This window comes from Zosterops lateralis (assembly GCF_965231275.1).
Source record: "Zosterops lateralis genome assembly, chromosome: 3".
NCBI classification, from domain to species: Eukaryota; Metazoa; Chordata; class Aves; order Passeriformes; family Zosteropidae; genus Zosterops; species Zosterops lateralis.
Genome location: NC_139764.1, coordinates 112,103,447 through 112,129,483, shown reverse-complemented (window position 1 = coordinate 112,129,483; position 26,037 = coordinate 112,103,447). Strand labels below are relative to the sequence as shown.

The 26,037-nt window shown below is 50.2% G+C and overlaps 2 protein-coding genes across 8 annotated transcripts in view; one reads left to right on the top strand and one right to left on the bottom strand.

Moving 5' to 3' along the window:
* EXTL3 (exostosin like glycosyltransferase 3) overlaps positions 1-10,303 on the top strand; it is a 111,842-nt gene extending 101,539 nt beyond the window's left edge. For all 7 annotated transcript variants that reach the window (XM_083856053.1, XM_083856054.1, XM_083856058.1 and 4 more), the window contains 4 exons: positions 4,344-4,471; positions 8,401-8,545; positions 9,005-9,133; positions 9,803-10,303. In XM_083856053.1, the coding sequence (XP_083712179.1) occupies positions 4,344-4,471; positions 8,401-8,545; positions 9,005-9,133; positions 9,803-10,012 (612 nt within the window). In that variant the 3' untranslated portion in view covers positions 10,013-10,303. The remainder of the gene's footprint in view (positions 1-4,343; positions 4,472-8,400; positions 8,546-9,004; positions 9,134-9,802) is intronic.
* Positions 10,304-14,723: 4,420 nt separating this feature from the next.
* INTS9 (integrator complex subunit 9) overlaps positions 14,724-26,037 on the bottom strand; it is a 61,294-nt gene continuing 49,980 nt past the window's right edge. Inside the window, exons 15-17 of the mRNA XM_083858347.1 lie at positions 19,481-19,579; positions 18,394-18,531; positions 14,724-17,621 (exon numbers count right to left, since the gene is read on the bottom strand). Coding sequence (XP_083714473.1) covers positions 17,445-17,621; positions 18,394-18,531; positions 19,481-19,579 — 414 coding nt within the window. The 3' untranslated portion in view covers positions 14,724-17,444. The remainder of the gene's footprint in view (positions 17,622-18,393; positions 18,532-19,480; positions 19,580-26,037) is intronic.

The following is a 26,037-nucleotide window of genomic DNA, read 5'->3' as shown; positions in this document are numbered from 1 at the left end:
GGATGCTGTTTGGTGGGACCAGGCAGAGTTGTTGTCTTCCTCATGCCCATCTCAGGTTGCTTTTTCAGAGCAGCAGGTGCCAGTCTGATCTCACACCTCGGCTGCAGAGGGAGCAGGAATGGAGTCGGCCGTGGTAATAAAGGATGTGATTTATTCTGTTTATGGATCTGCACACCCTTCCCTCCTTCCAGGGAGTCTTGTAAATAATCCCAGCACTTGTGTTTGATGTGTAGACGGAAGGGACCTGGTAGTTCTCAGTCTGTGGGTCTCAAGTGCTGATCTGGGCAACTTTCCTAATCAAAACATGTCTGGATTTGGCCAAACCAGGAGTTGAAATTAAATGTGACAGGGTGGCTTCAGGGACACTTGGAACTCATTGTTCCCTTTTCCTAAAGTTTGCCATCTCCCAGAGTCCTCCAACAGAGCCCTCCCTGACCTCTATTAAGCCTAGATTGGCTGGTTTTTAATTGATTTCTTTCCCACGTGTGCACTTGGGAGAGTTGGGGAGGCCTTGGTTTCCTGTGTGCTGCTGCAGAAAGGAAGGAGGATGGGAGGTGATCTGCTCAGCTGGGAACGAGGATGTGGGATGTGGGCATCATCACCTCCCAGATGTGGCAGTCCTTGGTGGCTGGGGACAATGGTGGCACCTCTGGAGCCAAGTCCCAAGCCTGGGCTGGTCACACTGGTCATTCCCATGATCTGGGAGATGTGTTATCCCTTTCCTGCATGGAGAGAATCTGAGTCCTGCCTGTTCATCAGCAAAGCAAAGGGAGCACATGGTGTCCCCACCCAACCCTGCTCTCTTCCCACAGCACATTTGGGGAGAATTTCTCATTTTTGGCAGAGGTAGAAACAGATCCTTTTCCTGAGAGCTCATTCTGTCTCCCCAGATTATCCAGCTCTCCTAAGGGCATCCTTCAGGCTTTTTTCCCCTCACAGAGACCTGATGTGAGCAATGAGGCACCCGGGTTCTTGCAGAGTTTGCTCTTTGCCCAGGAATCAATCCAGTTCACTAAGTTGAGCTGTCAAAACTTCTCCAAGGGCACAGGCATTCCTCATGTCCTCACCATCAAATTATATGTGACACTTAATTTAAAGTTTAAGCATGAAGCCTCACTTGGCAAGGAGATTGCTGGAAGGTATTGATTTTGCCGTGGGTTTTTTTGTGTTTATGTATAAAAACGTATTTTAAAGTATTGGTAAAAGGACATTATTGCTGGGCAGGCTCTGGATTTATGCTCTGGTTTAGTTTTCTCTCGGGTTTTTTAAGATCTATTTGTCCAACGTGTTTGTGAACAACAAAACACTGGGAGGGAATGGACGTCATGGAGTTGTGGGGTTTTGTGCTCCTTGAGTCGAACAAATCCCACGTTGTGGCACTGAATCACCGGAACTGGTTTTCCAATAGCAGAAGAAGCTTCTGGTGTGATCTGTTGGGTGCTTGGAGGCATTTTAGGTGTCTCCAAACTTTGCAAACTGCCCAGGAGGTTCATGTTCTTGAGCTCTGGGGCGTTTAGCTGATGGCAAAGTGTTTTAAAGAGAATTAGTCCCAAACAAAAGTCAAAAATGACCAAAATAAGGTGAGCAGGGCACAGTCCGGGCTGGTTTTGAGTCTGGAGGGGTTGGAGATTGGTGCAGGTCCCACCACTGGGTGTTTGCTGTGAGGGGAGGTGGGGTTTTGGTGAGGGGCTGGGGTCTCTCTTGTTCTCTGGCTGATTTTGTGTCCTGCTCACTGTTTGAATCTCCTTGGGAAGGAGAACTGCTGACTCCCCATTCTGCCAGAGCCTTTCAGCTTTGCTGAGGGAACATCTTCCACTGGGTTTTGACAGAGCTCTTGGCTTGGAGACCATTAAGGAGCAAAGTTGTGGCAGAAATGGTCATTAAAATGATGGAAGGGCGGGAGAAGCAGTGCTGGGGGAGAGACTGAGACCTCAGTGTCTGAAAAAGGACAGAGAGAGGGCTGGTTGTGGCACCTCTGGGCTCTTCTGGGGGGTGAAATCCACCCAGGGCAGGGGGTGGGAGCTGAAGGAGACAATTCCCAAGGAGCAGCGTTGATGTTGGAGAGGGAACATTGCAGAGGAAAGGGGGATTCTCCCAGGTGGAGACAGGACCCCCTCCTGGCAGAGATCTCCCAGTGACAGCTCCACTGCCCTGCAGCACACAGGAGGTTCATGCTGGTGACTCTGAGGATTCCAGAATGGTTTGGGTGGAAAGGAACCTTAAAGCCCATCCTGTTCCATCCCCTGCCATGAGCGGGGGCATCTCCCACTGTCCCAGGCTGCTCCAGGCCCTGTCCAGCCTGGCCTTGGACACTTCCAGGGATCCAGGGGCAGTAACAGCTTCTCTAGGAAACCTGTGCCAGAGCCTCGCCACCCTCACAGGGAAGAATTCCTTCCCGAAATCCCATCCATCCCTGCCCTCTGGCAGTGGGAAGCCATTCCCTGTGTCCTGTCCCTCCATGCCTTGTCCCAAGTCCCTCTCCAGCTTTCCTGGACCCCCTTTAGGCCCTGGAAGGGGCTCTGAACTCTCCCTGGAGCCTTCTCTTCTCCAGGCTGGACTCACTCCAGCAGATCCACATCCTTCCTGTGCCAAGGACCCCAGAGCTGAACACGGGAGCGTGGAGCTGCCTCCTCCTGCTTCCCTCTTATCCCATTCCCACCCTGATTCCTCCATCCACTTTTCCAGCAATTCCCAGGCAGAGAAGAAACCCCTGGGAACATCTGCTGGCTCTGGATAACCCTTCAGCCAAGCCAAACACTGAGCTGAGTTTTGTGATGCTTCTCCACCTTGGGAAGGAGCAGGATCAGAAATCAGAAATTCCTGTGCCCACATTGTCCCTGCTTTTTCCACATCCTAATGAAACCACAGAGCTCCTGGGGTGGGAATGCTGCCAGCTCAGCTCTGGCCCTGCTTTTCCATAGCCCAGAGCTGCCCAGTTTGCTCACCTGCAGTAAATTGTTGGTGCTTTTGATGGCACCTCAGTGAAATGTTCAACGTGTTCCTGGTGAATATTCCATCCCCCCGGAGCTGTCGGCAGATGAAAGCTCCAAGACTGGCTTTCCATGGGAATTTAATCATCCCAGCTGTCACGCAGATCCTGATACAAATATTTCCACTGTTAATGGTTTCAGCGTGGGCTTTTTTTGTGGGATCAAATGTAATCTTATTTAATGCAGTTCTATTGCCTCCATGCTTTGGTCTTTTTCACCAGGCTGGGCTTAATTTTTAAATGGAGATTGCTCAGAGCAGAGGCAGGGAAACGACTGGGGGGATTGAGTGGAGTGGGAAATGTGGGATTAATGGAATGACTTTGGATCAGCCAGGGGAGACTGGAAGTGTAAGAGCAGCAGAAAGGATCCAGGATAGATGGGGCTGTCAGGAATGGTGTGAAACTGTGCCAGGGGAGGGTTAGGCTGGATATCAGGAAAAGGTTCTGCCCTGGAGGGTGTCGGGCACTGGAATGGTGACATTCCCAAGGCTGCCAGAGCTCCAGGAGCATTTGGGCAACAGGGATGCACAGGGTGGGATTGTTGGGGTGTCTGTGCAGGGCCAGGGGTTGGATGGGATGGTCCTGGTGTGTTCCTTCCAACTCCACGATTCTGTTCTATGATTCTTGGAAGAGGGAGAAATCCAGTGGGATTTTACAGGTGCATCCCTGGGGCTGAGGGGAATTGCTGGAGCTGCTGCTGGACTGAGCCGATGCTTTGTGGCTTTGTTAGCATTGAAACACATAATCCCAGAATGATTATATGCAGGTGCTTTTATTGAAGAGCTCTGGGAATTAGTGGTACAGGATACAGACCCAAATCTGACTCTGACATGGATTTGAAGTGGACTTGTTTTTATACCCTTTCCTTATATAACTACATATTAATCATTAAACTCATATTGTTCTATTGTATACATTGATCTTATCCAAGCATGAACCCTTGTCATTTCCGTCAAGCCTCCCAAATATAATTTCTCATGATTCTTGTTTATGATAATATGTTTGGTGATATTCTATCACCAAACAATCATTACAATTAACAATCATATGATCATATGATGATTATGCAGGTGCAGTTTCTTCTGTACCTGATCTAGCAAAGACAAAACCTAACCTTTGTTTCCAAGGCCTGTGTAGTTTTGGTTCCCTTCCCAGGCCTATCCAGGCCCAACCTTTTTTCTACTTCCCCTGAATCTATCCTATACAGTTCCCATGATTTTAGAAACATTTTACCCCTATGCTATCACCTTCAGAGCCCTCCCCGTGCCAGGGGCACCACAGCTGGCACAGCCCCAGCCCCCAAACCCCCAGCCTGGGGTCCTGCAGCCCCACAAACATCTCTCCCACCCCACAGGTCGTGCGCACAGAGAAGAACAGCCTGAACAACCGATTCCTGCCCTGGGACGAGATCGAGACCGAGGCCATCCTGTCCATCGACGACGACGCCCACCTGCGCCACGACGAGATCATGTTTGGCTTCAGGTGAGCTCCTGTCAGAGTCCAGGACATCCCCTTGGATGGCCTGGGACCCGAGGAAGAGAATTTGAGCCCTGGACAGGGGGGTGTGGAGCTGGTCCAGGGGGTTTGGAGACCTTGGCACGGAGCCCAGGAAAACACCGGGTTTGATTTTAGTCCGCGGGAGAGGCTTCTGACACAGAGAGAGGAATTGCAAATCACCAGGAAGTGAAAACAGCAGTTTAGCACAGTAGAAGATGAAAAATTCAGTCGTTTTAGAGTTCATAGAATAGAGGTAAATGGGGGACAAGATGGTGGAATTTGGGTGGTACCTCGTGTCCCTCTCCTTCTTCCTCGTCCTCCATCTTCTGGGGTGGTGATGACACAAGGTAGAGTGGATTGGGTCAAAGTAGAAGTGACCCTTTTAGTGTGAGCACTAGGCGTTGGTATAAAATTCTAAATAACCTACACATAATTATCTGTATAAATGTAAGGTGATGTCCCGTCAGGGGCAGTCACCTCATGTCCCACCCACTGTCCAGACCTCGGCTGGGAGTGGAGAAAATTCTGAGATATCAAATAATAAACAACATGAGAAACCTGAAAACAAAACCTTGAGGACTCCACTTTTTTCTACCAATGCAGCTCGGGGCTTTTAGAGGGCCAAGGACTTTAAACAAATCTCGGGTGAGGAAACCCTCCCTGGGAAGTGCCCTCCCCACAGGCTGCTCCTCCCCACGGCCAGGACCTGCCCAGGGGTACAGTTAGGGCTGATCTTGGATTTTGAGTCCAAGATTTCCCCTAATTAGGGTTTTTTTCCCTTTTTCAAAGTCCCGTGCCAGAGTTAGAAAGAAGAGCGGATCTTGGTCTTGTAAAGGTGTTTATTAAGTTTTTTATCTGAAGGTCAGTGCACCAGCTAACACCAGGCTTAGCACACTAAGAAACACCACTGCTAAGAGCACAAGACCTGGCATTCAAGGTCTCTTACGGACTTCTAACCCAATTAACTCTTGAAACGTACTATATTTACAATTTTGTACCAATAATTACTACTAATTCTAGACACGCAATTCTCTACATCACACACATTCTACCAATGTCTCTGTGCCACCATCACAGTAGAAGATGGAGTAGAGGAAGAACTTAAGATACCGCCCAAAATTCTCCATCTACCTCCATTCTAAAAACCCAGAACCACAGATCTTCACCCTGTGACAAACTAAACCACCATCTAATTTAAATTTTTGTTGTTCTCTTTTCCTCCAGAAGTGCTGGTAGTTTTTTTCCCATGGGCTAAGGTCAAAGGCAATGCTTTCCTGGGGTCCTGGACCCCACAGGGCAGGTTGAGGCATTTTCCCTGTGCCCTGGACTCCAACAGGCTGGCACATCCCTTCCCAGGGCTTCCCAGCTCTATTTCTTGGAGAAACACCCATTAATGGGGTGGGGAATGCACAACTTGATCCCAGGTTGTGCAGGAAACCTCATTTCCCCACATTCCTTAACCTTGATTTTCAGCTTCTGCTGTGCTGATAATGGTCCCTGGATGGTTTTAAGGCCTCCTAGGGTGGACAGAGCCTGGAAAACAAATCCATTGCACCCTGTCCATGAGCCAGAGGCAAGGAAGGGTGATGCTCACTTGCTGGTGGTGGCTGCCACCCTCTGCTCCGTGTGACACTGGGGTGTGACAGTTCTTTGGGCAGAGAAGGCAAAGGCAGATGTCACCCAGCAAAGGCAGGTGCTGGCTGCTCTCACTCCACCCCCGCTCTGCTCCAGCACCCACTTTTCCCTTGACTTTTCCCTGGCAAAAGCTTCCCTGATCACGGGAATGAGGGGGCTCCTGCTGGGGGAGGTTTGTGCCAGCTGCTCCTGCAGCTCCTGCAGCCAAAGCTCCCTCCCTGCAGGGGAGTGAGGGGGGCACAAGCAGCAGGGACTGAGATTCCCAGGTGGAGAACACCCGGCAGCTGCCCAGGGATGGGAGATGGGGACCAAAACCTGCTTGGGAGGAGGATTAAAAGGCACAGAATGCCTGGGGACCCACCAGGCTCCCTCAGAGAGATGAGAAATGAAGTGTGAGAGGGATTAAAGTGCAGGAGGAGGCGTCAGGAGTCCTGGCTTCCCCTCCCTGCCCCATTCCAGGCTCTTTAACCAAACTGGGCAGTTTTCTCCCCTTTTTTGGTCTCTGTTTTCCTTTGCCTGGCCAAGGTTTTGCTGATCAGCCCTGGAGAGCATCAAACGAAGGTTCTAAGTGCCCTGTGTTATTCTCACTCATGTTCCTGCTTACAGACACCCTGTTCCCACAAAGCCTCCCTGTGTTAACACATTCCCAGGAACTGCTGGAGTCTTGGCACTGGAGTGAACCTCTGCCCACAACAACTGTGCTTTGTCAAAACTTTGCTCCAGGCTTTGATTCTTGGGGCCAAAAACATTGTTTTTCCCTGTTTGCCATTTAGGAGGGAACTTGAGGCAGCTCTCTGAGCACCCCCAGAACGATTCTCCAGAGAAATCCTGATTTTTGTGGCTGAGCTGGGAAGGAAAAAGTCACGTTCGTAGGAAAGTGGAGATGTGGGAGAACTGAAAGGGAATAAATGGTTTCAACTTCCAGCTTTTCTAAACAAACCCTGGATTGACAGGAGCTGCAGCAAACAAGTGCTGGGGGAAGGACAGAGCCAGGGAAGCTGCTGGTGGTGTTAATTCCTCGGGATTATCTTGGGAGTTTCATTAATTGGAGTGGAGGATTGAACAACAAACATGTCTGTGCTCCATAAGGAAACTCAGAGAATCTTGGTCTCCTCAGCTGCTCTCCTCCTGTAGCTCTCCCAGAGCAGGGCTTGTGGGAGAAACTCACATCCAAATGGGGGAAAAAAAAAAACCAAAAAATGGCACTTTCTGCTCAGTTTTATGCCTGGGAAGAAGGGAAAACCCTTCTGTGTCCACAGGGAGCTCTCTCATGCAGTCTGGAGTCACAGCTTGGGCACTGAGCAGCAGGGAGGGCGGATTGAATGATCCAAAGGAAACCAGCACCCCTGCCTGTGGAAGCTGGATTTATTTCCCAGCTGAGGCATCAGGCACTGACTTTTTCCTTAATTATTCCTGCCAGTGTTGCAGCTCTCCTGGGGGATTTCTCTGGAGGAGCGTGAGCTGCAGATGAGAGCAGAACATTAAGCAATCCCACGCTCCACATGCAGAATTCAGGATTTCATTCCCGAGGCTGGACTGTGAACACGTGTCGGGGTGAGGGAGGCACTCACAGGCCCCTGGAGGCTTTTTCTGTATGGCCAGAGCCCAGGAAGCTGCAGTTTGGGATGAGGAGCTGCAGTTTGGGATGAGGAGCTGCAGTTTGAGATGAGGAGCTGCAGTTTGGCAATCCAGGTCTTCCCTCAGGAGACACCGAGGCCTTCAGCATCTCAGCAGCTTCTCATAGAGTTATGGAATTATGGAATTTCCAGAGTCCTGGAATGGTTTGGGTGGGAAGGGACCTCAAAGCTCATCCAGTCCCACCCCTGCCATGGGCAGGGACACCTTCCACAATCCCAGGGTGCTTCAAGCCTCATCCAAACCTGGTCTTGAAGCTTTCCTTAAGGGAGGTTGATGTTATCTTGGCTTTACTGAGCTGCTGGGAGATGGAGAGTGCCAGGGATTTGGGGGAAAGGCCAGGAGATGTTGGGCTCCTCCCAGGCTGAACCAGCTGCTCTGGCCTCAGTTTTCTTTTAAACCTCCAGAACAGCCTTTATGAGCTACAAAATCCCTAATTTGTGGATTAGGAGCCCTTTCCCTGTGCATAAGCAGCTCAGTTGTGCTCTAGGACAGGAGCACATTTTAACACTGTTTTTCCTTTGGGCATTCCTTGGATAAGCCAAAGTCTTTTATGCACAGACCCCTCCATCCCTTGCAGCCCCTGGGGAGGCTCTGGGTGGGCTCCCAGGTCTGTGTCTCACGGGCAGTTCTGTGTTTTGCAGGGTGTGGAGGGAGGCCAGGGATCGCATCGTGGGCTTCCCGGGGCGCTACCACGCCTGGGACATCCCCCACCAGTCCTGGCTCTACAACTCCAACTACTCCTGCGAGCTCTCCATGGTGCTCACTGGTGCTGCCTTCTTCCACAAGGTGAGACCTCCCCGGGGCTGCCCCTTCCTGCTCATGGCCACCTCAGGCTGAAGCTCTGGGGGAGTTGTGGTTTTTTTAAGGACAAATGTGGGAGCTCTCTGCCCCTTTCCCCTCACTGTCTCCAAACTGAAACACAGCCGGAATCCGATCCTGAGTGCATTGGGGAGGGAATCCAGTAGCTATTCCTGCTGGGCTGACCCCACAGCAGCAGAGGGCAGGATCTGAGGGGGCTGGAACCCCCATTCCTCAATTTCTGAGGTTCCAGGAGAGGGTGGTGGCTGTGGGAGATTTGTGTGGCTACAGCAGATCTTGGTGGGGGATTAACTCCATTACAGGGAATGTCTCCTCTGGGATCCTTGGGTTATGAGTCAGACACATCCCAAATGTCCCACGTGTCCCTGTGTCACCCCAAATGTGACCTGTGGAGCCCCAGGAGAACACTGTGCCTTTCCCCTGCAGTACTACGCCTACCTGTACTCCTACGTGATGCCCCAGGCCATCCGGGACATGGTGGACGAGTACATCAACTGTGAGGACATCGCCATGAACTTCCTGGTGTCCCACCTGACCAGGAAACCTCCCATCAAGGTAAAGCCAGGGGCTTGTCCCAGGGCTGGCAATGCTGGAGAAGCTGTGGTTGGGAAGTGAGTGGTGTCTGCTCTAGGGAAATGCAGCTCCAGTGGGAAAGCTCAGCTTTTGGAATCGGCCAAATCTCTGCCACGGAGCAGGAGAATTGAGGTTTGACACTACAGGACTAAATCAGACTGAATTCCCTGTCTGGTGAAAGGTTCCCTGCCCATGGCAGAGATGATCTCTGCTCTGGAGCCAGGCTGGGACAGCTGGGGGTGTTCACCTGGAGAAGAGAAGGCTCCAGGGAGAGCTCAGAGCCCCTTCCAGAGCCTAAAGGGGCTCCAGGAGAGCTGGAGAGGGACATGGGACAAGGGGTGGAAGGACAGGACACAGGGAATGGCTTCCCACTGCCAGAGGGCAGGGATAGAGGGGATATTGTGAAGGAATTGTTCCCTGTGAGAGTGGTGAGGCCCTGGCAGAGGCTTCCCAGAGAAGCTGTGGCTGTCCCTGGATCCCTGGAAGTGTCCAAGGCCAGATTGGATCAACCTGGGACAGCGGGAGGTGTCCCTGCCCATGGCAGGGGTGGGACTGGATGAGCTTTGAACTCCCTCCCAACCCAATCCATGCTGAGATCCCGTCCATATCCGTGCCCCGGGCTGGCAGTGACCCCTGTGTCCATCCTGGCAGGTGACCTCCCGCTGGACGTTCCGCTGCCCCGGCTGCCCCCAGGCGCTTTCCCACGACGATTCCCACTTCCACGAGCGGCACAAGTGCATCAACTTCTTTGTGAAGGTGTACGGGTACATGCCCCTGCTCTACACCCAGTTCCGCGTCGACTCGGTCCTCTTCAAGACCCGCCTGCCCCACGACAAGACCAAATGCTTCAAGTTCATCTAGAGGTGGCAGCAGCTGGACATTCCCAGCTCCCAGCTGTGCCTGGAGGGAGGAAAGGCCGGCATGGGGTTGGTTTGTTGGGGCTGTGAGTGCAAAAGGCCCTTTGCTGTGGACTCCGGCCTCGCTCCTGCTGGGAAACGGGATGGCCTGGATTGGGATGAGCACTTCCCTCCTTCCCCGTGCTCCCACAGCAGCTCACCTGGACAGGGAATGGGATCCCATGTAAGGACTCACCCAGACAAGGAATGGGATCCCATGGCTCCTGGAAGGACTCACCTGGACAGGGAATGAGATCCCATGTAAGGACCCACCTGGACAGGGAATGGGACCCCATGGCTTCTGGAAGGACACTCCCACGGATCATACACTGAGGAATGGCTCGCTGGCCACTGGCTCTGCCCCTTTGCCAGCCAAGGGCAGCCGTTCTTTTTAATTCTAATTATTGTTATTTAAAATGAAAGTGTTTTAGATTTGCCGCGTGAGGCGCTTTTTTGTTTTCTTTTCTTTTCCCTCCCCTCTCCCCACCCCATTTCCCCCTCTGGACTCTTCAGCCCATCCAAGGGGACCGTAGCAAGGCCAGGTTTTGGGTGCAGCTCCTGTCACCACTGCTGTCCCCATCCTTTCTCCCATGGCACAGCCCTTCCCATGCACCACATCCTGGCTTCTCTTGCCCTGTGGCTACTACTGAGGCCTCTCAGGTGTCACCTGGTGAGGAGCTTTTGTTCTGCTTTGCTCTGCTCCCCACCCTGAGTCCCTGGAGAGGGGCAGGTTTGGCCTGGATGGTCCTTCCAGGCTCCAGCTCTGGCCCTGTGCCATTCCCCTGCTGCAGCCCCAGGGGTTCAGTTGCTGCTGTCTCAGTGTCTTTTCCCACCTTGTCCTGCTGATCCTCTAAAGCCAGGGAGCGTGTCTGGGGCTTAGGGAAGATCCACCTGCAGCACAGCCAAGGCTGGGGGTGCTCCAGGCTCCTGGAGGCTCTGACCCTTCTCTGTGCTCAGCCCAGCCTGGGTGTGCCAGAGCTGCAATTCCTGCTCTGCCTCATCCCCATCCTGTGCCCGTGTCCGGTTTGCCGTGGGCCTCAGCTGCCTTAACCCCAGCCCATCCTCATGCCCTGGCTTTGGGCTGTGTCCAAGGCTTAATCCCAACAGGAGCTTTCCAGTGTGTGATGCTGCTGGGATCACGTTCACAGTGCGGGTTTGGAGCTGGTTCCTCTCCCCCAGAGCAAAACATTGTCACACCTGTGGGCACCCGAGCTCAGGCCCAGCTGGACATGAGGGGAGCACAGGAGGGAAGGGCACAGCCTGGCCCTCATGTGATGTTTTCCCTCAGCACATCCCAGATGTTTGTGAGCAGCCTGGAGAAGCTCTTGCTGTGTAGGTGGGAAGGTGACACTTGTGTGGTCACCTCGATGTCACCCCTGGTGTGTCTCTGGTGTGTGGGAGCCGGGATGGTCCAGCAGCAGCTCCTGGGCTCATTCCCAAGGTCAGCCCTGTCCATGCTCCTCCTGCACCACGTTTTGGGGCCTCTCCAAATTCCTCTCCCCAGGTTTTTCCATCAGCACTGACACTTCCTCCATGGGAAGGAGAGGGAAGGAGCAGCCTGTTCCCAGCAGAGCCCATGGCCTGTGCCTTCACCAGCACCACTGACCACAGCAAAACACGCATCAAGGAATCTTTTCCTATATTTTTGTTCCCCTTTCCATTCCCTTTTTGTTTCAACATCAGATGCCCAAAACGCAGCACATGAGAAGTCTCACAGTCTCCTTAAAAATGCCATGGGAGACTCCTGCGAGGCCCTGGAACACCTGGAAGGATTCTCTGCCCCTGCCCAGGGTGGAAATGTGGCACTTGCCAGGAGCTGCGTCAGCTCCAGCATCCCCCAGGGGCCTGAGCTCCTCTGGCACGGCTTTAATCCCACCCTCATTAGTGGGGGTTCATTAGCAGCGATGCCGTGGCTCAGGTACAGCCCAGCCCCGGGGTCAGCTCGGGGTGATGTGGGCAGGGACTGCACTTTATCCAAACACAGGCAGGGCTCAGCAGCCTTCAGGCTCTCCGAAATCCAAAGGGAAATGTTACTGCATTGAGAGCCTGGGGGAACATGGATGGGATGGGAAGTGTTGGCATTGCTGAGTGCATTGTGGGGCTCGGGATGCCCAGGGTGTTGGAGCCCCAGGCTGGGAATTCTGCTTTCCTTTGCTGTGTTTTCATTCGAGGCCAGTTGAGATCAGGGATCAGCAGATCAAATCCAGCTGTTCTTCCTCCCAGGCTCTTTGGCCTTTTTTTCCAAGCTGGTGGTTTTTTTTTTTTTTTTTTTTTTTTTTTTAATTATTTTATTGGGAGGATCTCCCTGTCCATTGTGCTGGAGCAGGGACAGGATGTGCAGTAGGATCTCTCTGTGTGTCGTGGGATCAATTCCTCCTTGCTGAGCGCCGCTGAAGGGGAAGGATTTGAGGGTGAAGGGATAAAGAGGCTGCTCCTGGGAGATGCCTGGGCAGCAGCAGTTGGGGGAGATGGAATTCTGTGAGGGAATGAAATGCCAGAAGGAACATCTTCCCCACCCACAGGGATGCTGCTGCCCCTCCCGGTCCTGCTGCTGCAGCTCTTTCCCAAATCATCCCAAACACCACCGACCCCCTGGAGTACAGGACTGGGATTCCCAGCCCAGCTTTCTGCTCCTGAGACATGCCAGACCCGAGCTGGTCCCAGCAGGGAGGAGAGGGGCTTTTCCCGGCCGTCCCACCATCCCGAACATCCTTCCTTGCTCCCACCCAGGATTTTCAGGGCATCCCAGGGTCACTCCGAAGCTCAGGTTTGGTTGTACGACCCATCCCAGCTCCTGGGGCCAGCGGCCTCCACCCCCCCAGCCCTGAGGAGACGGGAAGGGCTCTTGGCAGCTGCACCTTTTCCCCGTTGCAGTTTCTGCTGCTTCCCCCGGGCACGGAGCGAGGCCTTTCCCGCTGTAAATAGCAACGACCGAGGTGTCACACGGCCCCCGCCCTCCCCTTGTGCCCACGGTGAGCACCAGGATTTCAAATCCAACAGGAACTGAGAGACAAGGGACACTCCTTGGACACGAGCACAATGTTGAGGTTTTTTTTGTAAAAGGTTCCAATAAATGGAGAGTTTAACTTGGGAGCGTCTCGGTGCCTCTTTGCTGGGGCTGGGAGAGGGGCTGGATCAGGATGGGGCTGTTGCTGCTCCTGGCTCTGGGACACCCCAAAAAACCAGAGATCTCCTGGGCTTCTCTTCCCACTGGGCAGCTGAGCTGGTCTGGAATGCTGGAAACTCCTCAGGGAGGGCAGTGCCTGGAGCTGAACCCCATCGTGTCCCCGGTGAACTCATGGCTGGGTCAGGAGAGACCCTGGGAGGGGTTGGACCCTGAGAGGCTTCCAGGGACATCCCATCCCAGTTCTGGGGCTGCTGCTTGTGTGGGTGTTTGTAGGAAATCAAAGCAGCAACTGAGGCAGCGCTGGGATTACAAACCTGCCCATCCCTGCCCGGGGATCCAGAGCCAAGGACCTTTAGGGGATAGTTCCTATGGCATTGCTGGCTCAGGAGGCTCCCAAGTCCCTCTCCTGAGCAGGAAGGTGGAAAAACCAAACGGATCTGCGAGGTTTGTGAGCAGATTCCCAGCTTCAAACCTGCAGGGAGGAGCAGAGGGGAGGAGTGGAGTCAGCTGGGCCAGGAGCCATGGGATGCCCTCTGCACTGGGCTGGGAATCCCCCAGGATTTCCTGCATGTGCCTGGATTTCCTCTCTTCCTTCCTGCTGCCTTTGGTTTTTTGCCCTCCCACTTGAGCAGCTGCTTCCTCCGTGGTCACTTTTCACCTCTGTTGTCACTTTTCACCTCTGTGTCTCCTGCCCTTGCTGCTGCTCCCACTGGGAATTGTGTTCTTTCTTTTCCCTTCTGCCTTGGAGTAAGGCTTGGTTTGTGCTTGGGTTTGTTTCCAGGAGAGGTTTCAGAGAAACCCCAAAGGATTTTAGGGAGGAGGTGGATGCTCAGCCTCCCAAATACCTGTGATCTCTCCCCAGAATTATTTCAGGGAGGCAAAGCCATCACTGGCAGGGAAGGGCACAGAATTCCTCACTCCAGGATCCCGGCCTGGCAGCAGCAGTGAGATGCTGGTTTGGGATCTGCCTCCCAAACAAGCCCAGCAGCATCCTGGGCATGGACTCAGCTGGAGCTGATTTTCTCCCGAGGCTTTTGCTGAGATAAAAATCTCCTGATCAATAATTTTCCCTGCTGTAACTGCTGTGTTTGGTGAGAGGAGCCACAGCTCCGGTTCCACTTCCCCATTTCCCTGTGTGAGAGTTTGTACCCTGGGATGAGGAAACAGAGGTGATAAATTCCATTAATAATTCATTCCCTGCTCCCAGGAGGAGAGCAGGGTGAAGTGCTTTACACTCCACTCCTCTGCACTACAAAGTGCCCTCGATTTTCTCTTCTGGATGACGCACTTCTTGATAAAAAGCAATTTCACTGGAATTGCTCCCAGTTCTGTCCAGCAGTGCCAGGAAAGCCACCAGCTCCTGCTGGAGCCCAGGAAAGGACCCGCTGCCACCCCTTCCCTGGTGATCAGCCCCAGGTGATGGGGCCTTCAGGGAGAACCTGTCCCCTTCATGGTCTTCAAGGGGTCACAGTCCATGGATCCTTCAGGAATGGGGGTCACAATCTGTGAATCCTTCAGGGATTGAGTCACAGTCCATGGATCCTTCAGGGATTGGGTCACACTGCATGGATCCTCGAGGGATGAGCTCACAGTCCATGGATCCTCAAGGTGTGGGGTTACAGTCCATGGATCCTTGAGGAATTGGGGTTACTGTCCATGGATCCTTCAGGGATGGGGATCACAGTCCATGGATCCTCAAGGGATGGGGTCACAGTCCATGGATCCTTGAGGAGCTGGGACCACTGTCCATGGCTCCCAGGTGCCAGCTCACCTGTGCCAGCTGAATGGGACCTGTCAGATCCCACCTCTCCCACCCTGAGCCTGCCCAGGCCATGATGTGCAGCCAATCTCAAACCCCTTGGCTCTCGCTCCCACTCCTCCCGAAGGCTGAGCTGCTGGTGGGGCACAGATCCAGCACTTTGCTCCAGTTTCTCTCTGCTCCTCATGTCCAGGTGCCCAGGGAGGTGACAGATCCCAGTGACAGTGACTGAGCCTGGGCAGTGGCATTAACTGTCCTGGTCCCATTGTTTTCATTGGGTCTCACGTGAATGGAGAGAAAACACAATAAACTCCTCTCCACCCAGGAACAGCTGTTCCCTAAAAGCCATCCAAGAGCAGAAATCTGATTTTAACCTTTCCTCCCCATTATTCCTGTGGGAGCAAAGGGTTGGGAAGTCACTGGGAATTAATCAGGTGCCACACACCCCACTAATTGTGGTTAATGAGGGGAGCAGTGGAGGGGTGTGGGATCCAGGGAATGGGGATGGCCACAGCACAAGGAACCACCACATGGGGGCCAAGGGGATTTATTTTCCCTTCTGGAAGAAGGAGAGTGAAAACCAGGAACCTTTGCTGTTCTTTGGCCATTAAACTGGGAACTTCTGAATAAAGCCTGGATTGCATCCATGGTATTCTTCCCCTGGGCTACCATGGTTCACTCTGCAGGACTGACCCAGCCTGAAGAAATGCTGTTTGTTTTTCTCTCTCTGTGTGTGCAGAAGGAACAAGCACTTCTTTTTCCAGTTTAATTAGGGTTTCTCATTAAAGAATTCCCCTCCCAGCATGTTTGTTTTTTCCAGCAGGCACAACCTGAATATAACAAAACATTCCACTCTCAGCTGCTGGACTGATGGAACAATGAGAAGTTTTCCTGCTCAAAATGAGAGGAAGAAAAATATAAAAGCTTTTAATTTTTACTTTCTCCCTCTGAGGAGGGTGGGAAAGCCTTGGGAATGTGAAAAGGAAGGAGCAGTGGGATCAATGCTGGAGCTGAGGTAACCAGCAGAAAGATGAGTTCATCCCACAGCCTCTCTGGGTTAGGAATAATCCCTTTGGGGTTTATTAAAGTGAAATTATCACAGTTATTTTACTCTGTTTTTAAGTGATGCTAAAGCAGCAAACCTGCAAACCCTGAGGAGGATTTAATTCCACTGCCCCAAGTTTTTCACCACTTGTTGATGACACCACTCCTCACACAGAGAATAAAACTGTGGGTGCTGGGATTTGAACACCCAACCCAACAGAAACCCTTCAGGGGAATGAAATGGGATGTGGACACTGCAGTGGCAGAGATTTTATTACAGAGCTGCTTCCACTGCCTCCACCTCCCCAAAGGGATGAACTGGAGGAGCAGCTTTATTTCCCAAAGGTGTCAGGACAAGGATGTGGAATGGGCTGGGAGAGGCTTTTATAAACCACGGGATGTGCTCCCTCCTGGGCAGTCTCACTCTGCTTTTTATTTTTTTAACACTGAATAAATACAAAACAATCCAATAAAAAAATGAAGAGCAGTAAATCTGAGAAATGGGTCACTTTTAGAAGCAATACTGTTGACTGAGGTGAGGCCCCAAATAGGTGATTTGGGGAGGGAAAAGCCTCCCCAGGTCTGCAGTACAGATGGCTTTGGATAAATGACTCACAATTCCATCCAGGATTTGGGATGGGGGCGCTGCAAGGACAAGTTTTTGGAAGGTAGAAACAAGAGGCACTTAAATCTCAAAAGGTTTTTTATGAGCATTAGGAATTTTCCTACTTTATGGACTTCCCAAAGTGTCCTCCTGAGGTGTTTCCTCCACTGCTGATGGAGGAACCCAGGAGGAACCAGCTTTAGTGAAGGGCCTGGAGCTCCATGGATGGATCTGGATGTAACAGGTGAGGCTGCAACATCCACAAACACTTGAATTCCTAAAGGATAAAGCTTTTCCAAAGTACCTCTGCTTGTGCAGGGAATGGCCAGGCTCTTCCCACTATTCTCCATGTCCACCAGAGCCCCTTTTTCCATTTTTATTTGTACAATCTTTGCCTCACCAGCTCTCCCCTCCTCGTGCCAGCAGAGAACACTCAGGAGGAGAGGCAGGGAATGGGATCTGGGGACTGGGAAGAAGCAGTGGGAGGAACAAGGTCATTGTTTCAATATTCCTGTGGAGTTCTGTCAGGTGAAGGACTGGGGCAGACACTGCTGAGGGACTCAAAGGAGCAGAAGTTCACCCTGATGTTGTCAATAAACACTCCAGTTATTTGCTCTGCAGCTCCTATCTCCTGTAAGATTCCCAGCTCCCAGTTTTACACAACAGGGATCTCCTCCGAAGTACTCCAGGCTAAAAATAAGATTTAAAAAATAGACATTAAAAATACTCCCTTGCTCCTCCATGAAGAGGAAGGTGGTTTCTGGTGTCTCTGAATCACAGAATTCTCTCTCTTTCCTTGGACAGCTCCAAGTTCTGCTGCTCCAGGCTCCTCTCTCCTTGCAGAGCCTCCTGATGTCCACGAGCTAAAATTTCTGCAGGAATTTGAGCACCAGGTCCCGCAGTTTGACCCTCAGGGGCTCATCATTGTCACAGATGATGTGGGTGGAGTCCTCCTCCAGCTGGATCAGGGTCTCTGCCTCCTGCAGCAGCACAATGTGGCCCTTGGCCGTGTCCTCCACCTTCACATCACTGAAGCCGTGCTGGATTTGGGGTGGGAGAGGGAGAGAGAGGGGAATTAGCATAGCTCAGGAAAACTGGGAGAGAGGAGAGACCAGGGCACAGGGGCCAGGGGGAATTTAATTGACATTTCAGGGATCCAGGGGCAGCCATAGCTGTCCCAGGGCCTTCCCACCCTCACAGCCAAGAATTCCTTCCCAGTATCCCATCTATCCCTAACAGTGTGAAGCGATTCCCTGTGTCCTGTCCCTGCACATCCCTTGTCCCAAGTCCCTCTCCAGCTCTCCTGGAGCCCCTTTAGGCACTGGAAGTCTGCAATCCTGCCCTTTTCTCTGCTAATTATCTCCAAATTATCTCCTGTAGGTGAGAACAAGACTCCACAGAGCAGCAACCAAATTTGTGCAGCTTCCTCAGGAGGCTCCTCCACCAGGGGAGACATTTCCATGTTCTTCACTTGGTCACCTTCTCACAAATCTTGTGGAAATTTAAATGCTTTTGAGACTCCCTCAGCTGCTGAATTCAAAAGTTCTGTGAGGCAAATCACCCACCCAAAAGCTCTGCTTCCATGGGGGAAACTGGAGGAGCTCACTGACATGAACCCTGCATGGCAGGACACAGCTCCATAGGGAACAATTCCCTCTGTTCTGAAGTGCAAGGACACCCTGGAGCACTTTGGGACTTTCTCCATTTCGAGCTACACTCAAATCGTTTCTCCTCTCTCTGCAGCCAAAGCAGCACATCTGAAATGTGAGGAAACCTGCTGGATAATCCCACCTGCCACCCAAAACTCCTCACCTTCTCCAGAGTCTGCACAAACTGGTCCACGGGGATGGAGCCGCTCAGCAACGGCTTCAAGGATTTGCATTCGGGCACATCATCACTCACCCTCTTCCTCTTCTTGCTGGCAGGAGGCTGGGGAGGTTTTGGAGGGAGCTGATGGATGAGAAGGAAAAAAGAAAATCCCACTCTAAAGGATGCAACAGGCTGGGAAACAGGCAAATTCAGAGAGTAACTACTCAGGGGATGAGAAGGTGGCATAGCTCCAGCCATTTAGGAGGACTGGAATTTTAAGCCCAGGTCTAAGTTTATTTGGCAGCAGGAATGAGTGGAGAAGGGAGTAAAGGAACAACAGCAGCCTCAGACCAGTTCCATTGCAGCAGTTCAATGTTTCCAGCACTGCTGAGGGTTTCCAGGGAAGCAGCTTGGCAAGAGGAGAGCAGCCTGTCTGCTGTGCTCTGACAGAAATCCTCACCCAATCCTCACATCCCTGACATTTCCACACTGGGATCTCTTCCCAAGTGTCCTGGGCCCAGCCAGCTCTGCTGCCCAGTGTGGGAAGGGTTGTTTAGTGAGGCTCATGGATCTGAGAGAAAGGGGACCAGGGCAGCCACTGCTGAGAAGGTTCCTGGGCATCACCTCCTCATGCCAGGAATTCCAGTGCCAGCCTGAAAGGGGTGGCAGGAAGGGAGTGTGCAGGGATGTACAGAGATGTACAACTCCCAGGGGAACTGAAGGCAGATGGTCCCAAGTCTGATGTCCCAGGTCATCTCTCTCCTCTAAACCCTTGGTCCTGAGAGGTTGACTGATGCTGTTCCTGACTCTGGAAGACAGGCAGGATGATCTGTAGCCTCTCTTCAGGAATTATCTCACTTCCCCTTTTATCTCAGCCAGGCACATGGCCAAGGAAAAGAGGGCAGAGAGATTTATTTGCATCCCACTCCCTGCTCTGGGTGTAATTCCTCACCAGCACATGCCAGGGCAAAGCCTCTGCCCAGGGCTCTGCTCTGGAGGGAAGGAGCTGCAGGAGGGGTTGATGAGGTCCTAGATGGCAAGAAAAGGCAGAGTTAAGGATATTTTTTCTCCCTTTCCCATTAAACTGTACCTGCAGCACGTGCTTGTTGTCCTTAGTATGCAGCACAGCAGAAACTGTTGCCAAGGAAATGCCAGGCTTGATCTCCAAGGGCACGAGGGAATCTGCAAGCTGAGGCAAAAGGAGATTTTGTTCAGCAAGTGATCAGCTCAAAACGTGCATGAACCCAGCTGTGAGATAAATTGGCAGAGTGGTATTTTTAAACATGGGCTAATGAAGTGTAAACACAAAAGGCACTGATAGACTGAGAGCTCCTCGGACCTGCCCAGCCTCCTTCCAGCTCCCAGAATTATGGATTTCACACCATGAGCAGAGCAGCATGAGGTTTGCAGGAACCAGGGCTGGTCTCAAAAACCATAACAAGCACAAAGAGCCCTTGTGTGAAAAGAAAAATTGCTTCACTAATAATTTTAGTTAGTAAAACTCGTGGTCTAATCCAGCATTATGTTGTTTGTTATGCTGATGGACAATGAAAAATCAAAGTGAGTTTCCTTTCAGTTCCTGACTGCAGAATATCTGGAATTAGAAGAGTTTGTCCTTAAACCCCCAATGTTTTCAATCAACCCACTGTTGATTAGTTTGAAATTATTCCAACAATGATGCACAAAACCCTTTCCACTGCCCTATTATATAATTCTTCCCTGAAAGACATAAAATTTAGTCTTGGCTTGGAGTTTGGATCCAACACTGCTGGCACTGCCTGGAGTGGGCAGAGCTGCACCTGCTGAGACCAGTGGAAGTTGGCCAGTTGGGAAGCACCACTTCCAGCCACTTTTCCAAAAGAATTCTGCAGAAAACAGTGCTCATGAATGGAGAAAATTATTCCTTTTTCCCCTCCCAGTGAATTCAAGGTGCCAGGATGCCCAATCCTGCCATGAAAGCACTGAGAGGATTTTTCTGTTGGCTTTCATGGTGGCAAAGTTCTTTTAGTAAGTTCTGAAAATCTCACCTGCCACTGCTAAAGCTTCAGGAACATTTTGAGAGTTGGAATAAAGCAGTTGGTGTGTTGGAAAAACACAGGCTGCATTAAAAAAAAATCTCTAAATTTTGTCTGTATTCCACTGTGGTGAATCCTAGAAATCCAAACGTGATGGAGCAATTCAGCTCACTGTTACTCTGGGACTCTGTTCAAGATCTTTAAAGCAGGCAATTTGAATACAGCCTTTATGGTTTGTTGTTGAAGGCAAAGAGAATGAAAATATAACGACAATCATTGCTTCAGATTTCTCCTGGGACCTAAAAATAGCAGCACTTGCAGCAGTGAGTTCTGCTGCCTTCCCAGTGGTCGAAGGCACTTTCTATTCCAACCACCTTCCTGAGGAGGATCGATACAAAACGGGCTCTGATGAAGAGCAAAATGACAAACCCTGTGAAGAGAAAGATCCTTAAAGAACAGGGAACCAAAGTCTTCTCCTGCCACTGAAGTATTTTGCTATTAACATTTCTGCAGGTTTTAAACAGGCTAAATAGCAACACTTGGGTTATTTACAGTCAGAAAGACAGTAGGACAAGCATTCATTTTTATTTCCTCTCCAGCTCACAGCCCTCTCCATGTGGCAGCCAATCCTTTCATTATAGAAACTCAGTGACCCAGACCAAAAAGGTCATTTAATCACATCCAGTAATTCACCCACCAAGGCCAGGCAGCACTGCTCCACTCCTTTCAACTGACCTCCTGCACACACAAATCACAGAACTCCTCCAAAACGCTGCATTAAAGAAACCCTTTTCACACAGGCAGCAAGTCTTGTCTGAACTCCAAGCTGTGGCAACTCCACTGTTCCCCCCTCACAAGTGGATTCAAACTTTAATTCTCCTGGCAGCCAGGAAGCCTTGTCTCATTTCAAGGTTGAATTTGTCCAACTTGCAGTGGCTGCCTCTTGTTGTGCCTTTGTGTGTGAGATTGAAAAGCCCCCCACCACGCAGGAATAAATGAGTCTTCCTTCCAGTCATTATCCCGAGCCTGATGTCACATGCTGGCACCAGGAAAGCCACCAAAGCAGGGACACTGAGATCTAACACCACATTAATCAGTCCCCTGCCCATGGATGAGCTCCACTTGGACTGCCTTAGGATAAATTTGGGGGGGGGATGTGTGCACTATTTCAGTTTTTAGCTTGGGATGTTCTCCTCTTGTGATCAGAGCTGTCTGCCCACACTAAATCAGAGGAAAGATATTTTTAGCATTAAGTCTTTCCTGTAGGGTTGCATTTTCCACCCCAACAGGGGATTTGACACACACCCTGTGAGCACAAACACTGCTGTTGGCCAAACTACAGATGTTGATGAAGAACAACGTGGGTTAAATCACTCTTAAGACTCTCCTAAAGACTTCAATGGGGACAACTCTCCCCAGGTTTAAGTTGCCTTCAGTCACCAACCAAAAATCCTCTTGTTGGCAATGAGGGGCTGAACAACCACTGAGGATGAGACCTGAAACTCCACAGCAAAAATAAAATGAGGCTGAATAATCAGTGAATAAAATCAGGGCAAGACCAGACTTTCAGCACACATGGTCTGGGTCCTCTGGAGGATTCTCCCAGGGACAGACATGATGGATGTACAGCATTATTTTAACATCCCCGTTGCAGTAATTTCTTCTTAGGTTTTTGGGACACTTCCCCAAACACCTCCCTTTTCCCTTTTTACCTCTGGCTTACACTGGAGAGAGTGCAGGAAGGCTGACCCAACAGGGAGAGGCAAAATTTAGGCTGAGTGAGGTGAGCTGGATATGGAGAACAAGCAGGAGCACAGCAAACTGACCAGCAGCTAAAATCCCCTGAACTTTTAGGATCTGAAATCACTGATGTGTACATTAGATTAGAGCATGTCTTTTTATGGCCCAGCTGGGTTTTTATATCATTAAATGTGTTTTCCAGATTTTCAAACTGCATAAATGTGGGATCTCTGCATTAGAGGTGGGATCAGACCAGAGAAGCACATGGGAAATCCCAAACTGTGGATTTTTCTGGCAGTCCTAAGGTGGGGAAAGCACTGGTTAAAGGAAAGAGATTTCCAGGCAACTCCTGAGGGGTCATTCTTGAGCCTACTCCCAGTTTTCACTAATGACCTCAGGACAGAAGGAGGAGGAGTGTTCAGAAGGTCCCACTGAAATTTGTAGGGCCTCTTTAACAGAAAACAGGACCAGGCTATGAGAGAGGAAAAACCCAAAGACCTCAAGAACTGGAGTGAGAAAACCAAGATGAAATTCAACAGCACCAAATGAAGTCCAAGGATGGGGCTAATACTGAGAATTTCTGCTGTGGGCTGGCAGCTGCTGCAAAGGACAGAGGTGAAGGGTTCAGGTTTATTAGTCCATCCCAGGAGAGTCACAAATGTGACATGGCCATGAAAAAGCTAAATGCAAGCCCAGAAAGTAGCAGGTAATTCCCTCTGAGATGAGCTATCACTCCTACATTGGGCCTGGCAAGATTTTACCTGAACTACTTGTAAATTGTGGGTAATTTCAGTTCAAGTAAGAGATTCTGAAGGGTAGATTCTGAAGGGTAGATTAGGGCAGGAGGAGCTGTCTTGTAAGGGGAAACTAAATATCTTGGCTTATTTAGCCTGCCAAAAAACAAGAAAGCCAAAGGGAGAATTTGATTATTCTACATAAACACCACAGGGAAAATACCAACAAAAGGGAAAATGTGTTTATGCTCAAACATGATGTTAGGAATAAATGTGTGCAGGCCAGCAGTGAGTATGTGTAGGCTGGAAATTAGGATGTTTCTGGCCATCAGAGACAGTGGGGGCTTGAACAGCATCTACTGGGAGCAGCAGGGGCAGAAATCTCTGCAATTTGAAATCTTACATTTATTTTGAGGCACATTATAAACCTTTTTGGTAAGTGCAGCTGGGTTCTGGCCATGTAAGCCCTGAGGGCACTTCCATTTCCAGGTGGGAATGATGGAATACAGTCCTGGAGCTTGCTGGGTGTGAAGCAATTCCCACCCAGACCTCAGTCCGTGAACAGGATGGAATTTGTATAGCACAAAAAAATATCCCCTGCCAATTATTAGAGAAGCCCAAGGATTTTAAGATCCTCCTGAGTTCAGAGAAAGCCCTGGAGATCACACTTGCAGAGGATTTTAGAGTAACTACTCCTGAATCCCTCTACTCCCCTTCTCCTCAGCAAATCCAGTTTCTGGGTGCAGGAAAGAATCTTTAATAGTACAAAAATTCCTTCATGGCTGTGCAGCAGCCTTTTCACAAGCAGGGAGGATCTGTAGAGTCAGTACTGTAATCAGAATTAAAACTATGGTTGTTGCAATTCACTTAAATTTGGATGGTGGTGTCATGAGAGAAGGGTAATTTCCCTCACCTCTTATTTCCTTGCCTCCCCTTATCCCCTAATTTTTAAAGTAATTTAGCTACTAATTAATTAACTATTTAAGTACCAGGAGCTCTGATGGCCAGGCCCTTGTAACCAGACACAGGAGGAGTCTCCAACAGATCCAGCCTTGGTTTTACAGCCAATTGCAGGAATTCTGGGACAAATAAATGTGGGGTCAAACACACGGGGTGAATTGAAATATGCTCGTGGATTTGTGACCAGCAGGCACAGGGAACAAGGCAGAGGCAGGATGGAAATTGGAGGATTTTGCTAATGAGACCCAAAGGAACAAAGGCTTTTCCACCAGAGAACATCCCAGAAATGAGAAGGGCATCTGTAGAATCATTAGTGGGTGATCTGAGTCAGGTCTTGTGGGGCTTTCAGCCTCTCATTTGACACAACCCAAGGGTTTTAATTCAGCTGCTGAGTTAACCCCAACTTCACAGAGATGTCACTCACTGAGGGTCTCTCTCAGCTCTCTCTGGAGCAGATTTTAAAGTCTCATTAACTTCACTGGATAAAGAATTGTACCATAAATACCTAAAGATTTTGCTATCATCACTTGCAAAAGGCCAGATCTTGGCTTTGGGCTTCTACAGAGCCAAAATCCAGTGAGGAAATGAGTTACAGTGAGGGACAGTCTGTAGTTCTGAGCAATAAATTAAAGTTCCTTTCCATGGGCATTTTCCATGTGCAGCTACTGGACCAGGGCTCTAAATCAGGAGTAGGAAGAATCTTGTCCTCAAACCCTTGTCCCCAAAACAGAAAGACACCAACCAAGCACCAGGGAATAATCCTGGGTGGGATTCCAAGCACCAGAACTCACTCTTAACAACTCAGCATTAATTCCAACCACTGGCTTTTTGCCAATCTTGTGCCAAAAAAGCAGTTTAAGCAGTATTTAAGGAGTGTAATGAAGGAGATTTATGGCTGTTTAATGAAGCTCTTCCCCAGGATTCTGGGAGCAGGCAGGGAACAGTTGTTTGAGGAACCTACAAAAGGATGGTGGAAAACAGAACCAGCAGAAGCAGAAATTAGGCTCAGATTTGAATGAAAAATGACAGGTAAGGGAAGCAAGGACATGAAATATCTTCAAAGTAAAGGCAGTAAAGCTTGCAGATGCAAGAGATGAGTCATCTGAAAGACATAAAAATGGCATAAATCAAAATATTCAAAATATAGTTACCGTTTTATGGGTCAGAATGTCAGCTCAGGATGGGATGTTGTTGTTGAAGCTGACTGGGAAGAGAGAGCTGAGTGCCTGGCTAGAAAAGTGTTATCTTACAGCCAGCTATCAAAAATGAAAGGAAAAAACAAACCTAGACATTAATATAGGCATGCAAAAGCAGGCTGGAAGCAGAAAAGCAGATCTGAGTTCCACCTGACTAAAGAGGACAACCTGTGGGTAAGACCAACCACAGAAAAGGTACAGCAACAAAAAAAGGCAAAGGAAATGAAGGATAACACATTCCAAGCCCACAAAAGAGAGGAGGAGGGAGGAGAACTCTCTGAGGCTGAACAGCCAGGAGAGAAGAGACACCAGAATGAGCTGGGAGATGTTATTAAGGAGAAAATAAAGGCTGCACTGAGCTCTGCTGATGTAAATCAGGGGGATTGATCCAGAACTGGTTCTGGCTTTGCGTGAACAAAGTTGGTAAAAAGCAGTTTTGGTGGAATGTCAATAGGTGAGATCCAACCCAGAGAGAGACTCCAGGCAATTCTGCAGTGAGCTGGGAGCAGCAGAAGCAAACAGGTTCTATTTCATTTAAACAGGTTGTATTTAATTTACTTTTTGTGAGGCTACAGCACATTGAACCCAGGGGGAATAGTCAGGGAAAAAGGAACACAGAGGTCAGAGATTGGATAATGTGGGGTCACCAAAATGAGCTGAGGGTGGGAAGAAGAACAGAACTCAAAACTCCTTAGTCCCTGAAACACAGAAGGAAGTTGGAAAGGTCAGATAAAAGCAAGGAAAAGGAGTCAAGACGAAAACTCCACAACTATATTTTTTCCTAATTCTTCTCTGCAGTACTTTCTGCAGTAATTTCACTTGGTGACAGGCTGTGCCTTGTACACTGACACCCTCCTGACTGGGCTGTGTCCTGAAGAACTTGCAAATTGAGTATTTGAAAAGCACAGAGCCCTCAGTGAAGTGTCTGCTGCCGGCACCGAGTGATCCGCACCATTGTTCAGCTGTAATTAAACTGGAGGCACTTTATTTGCCCAGACACTA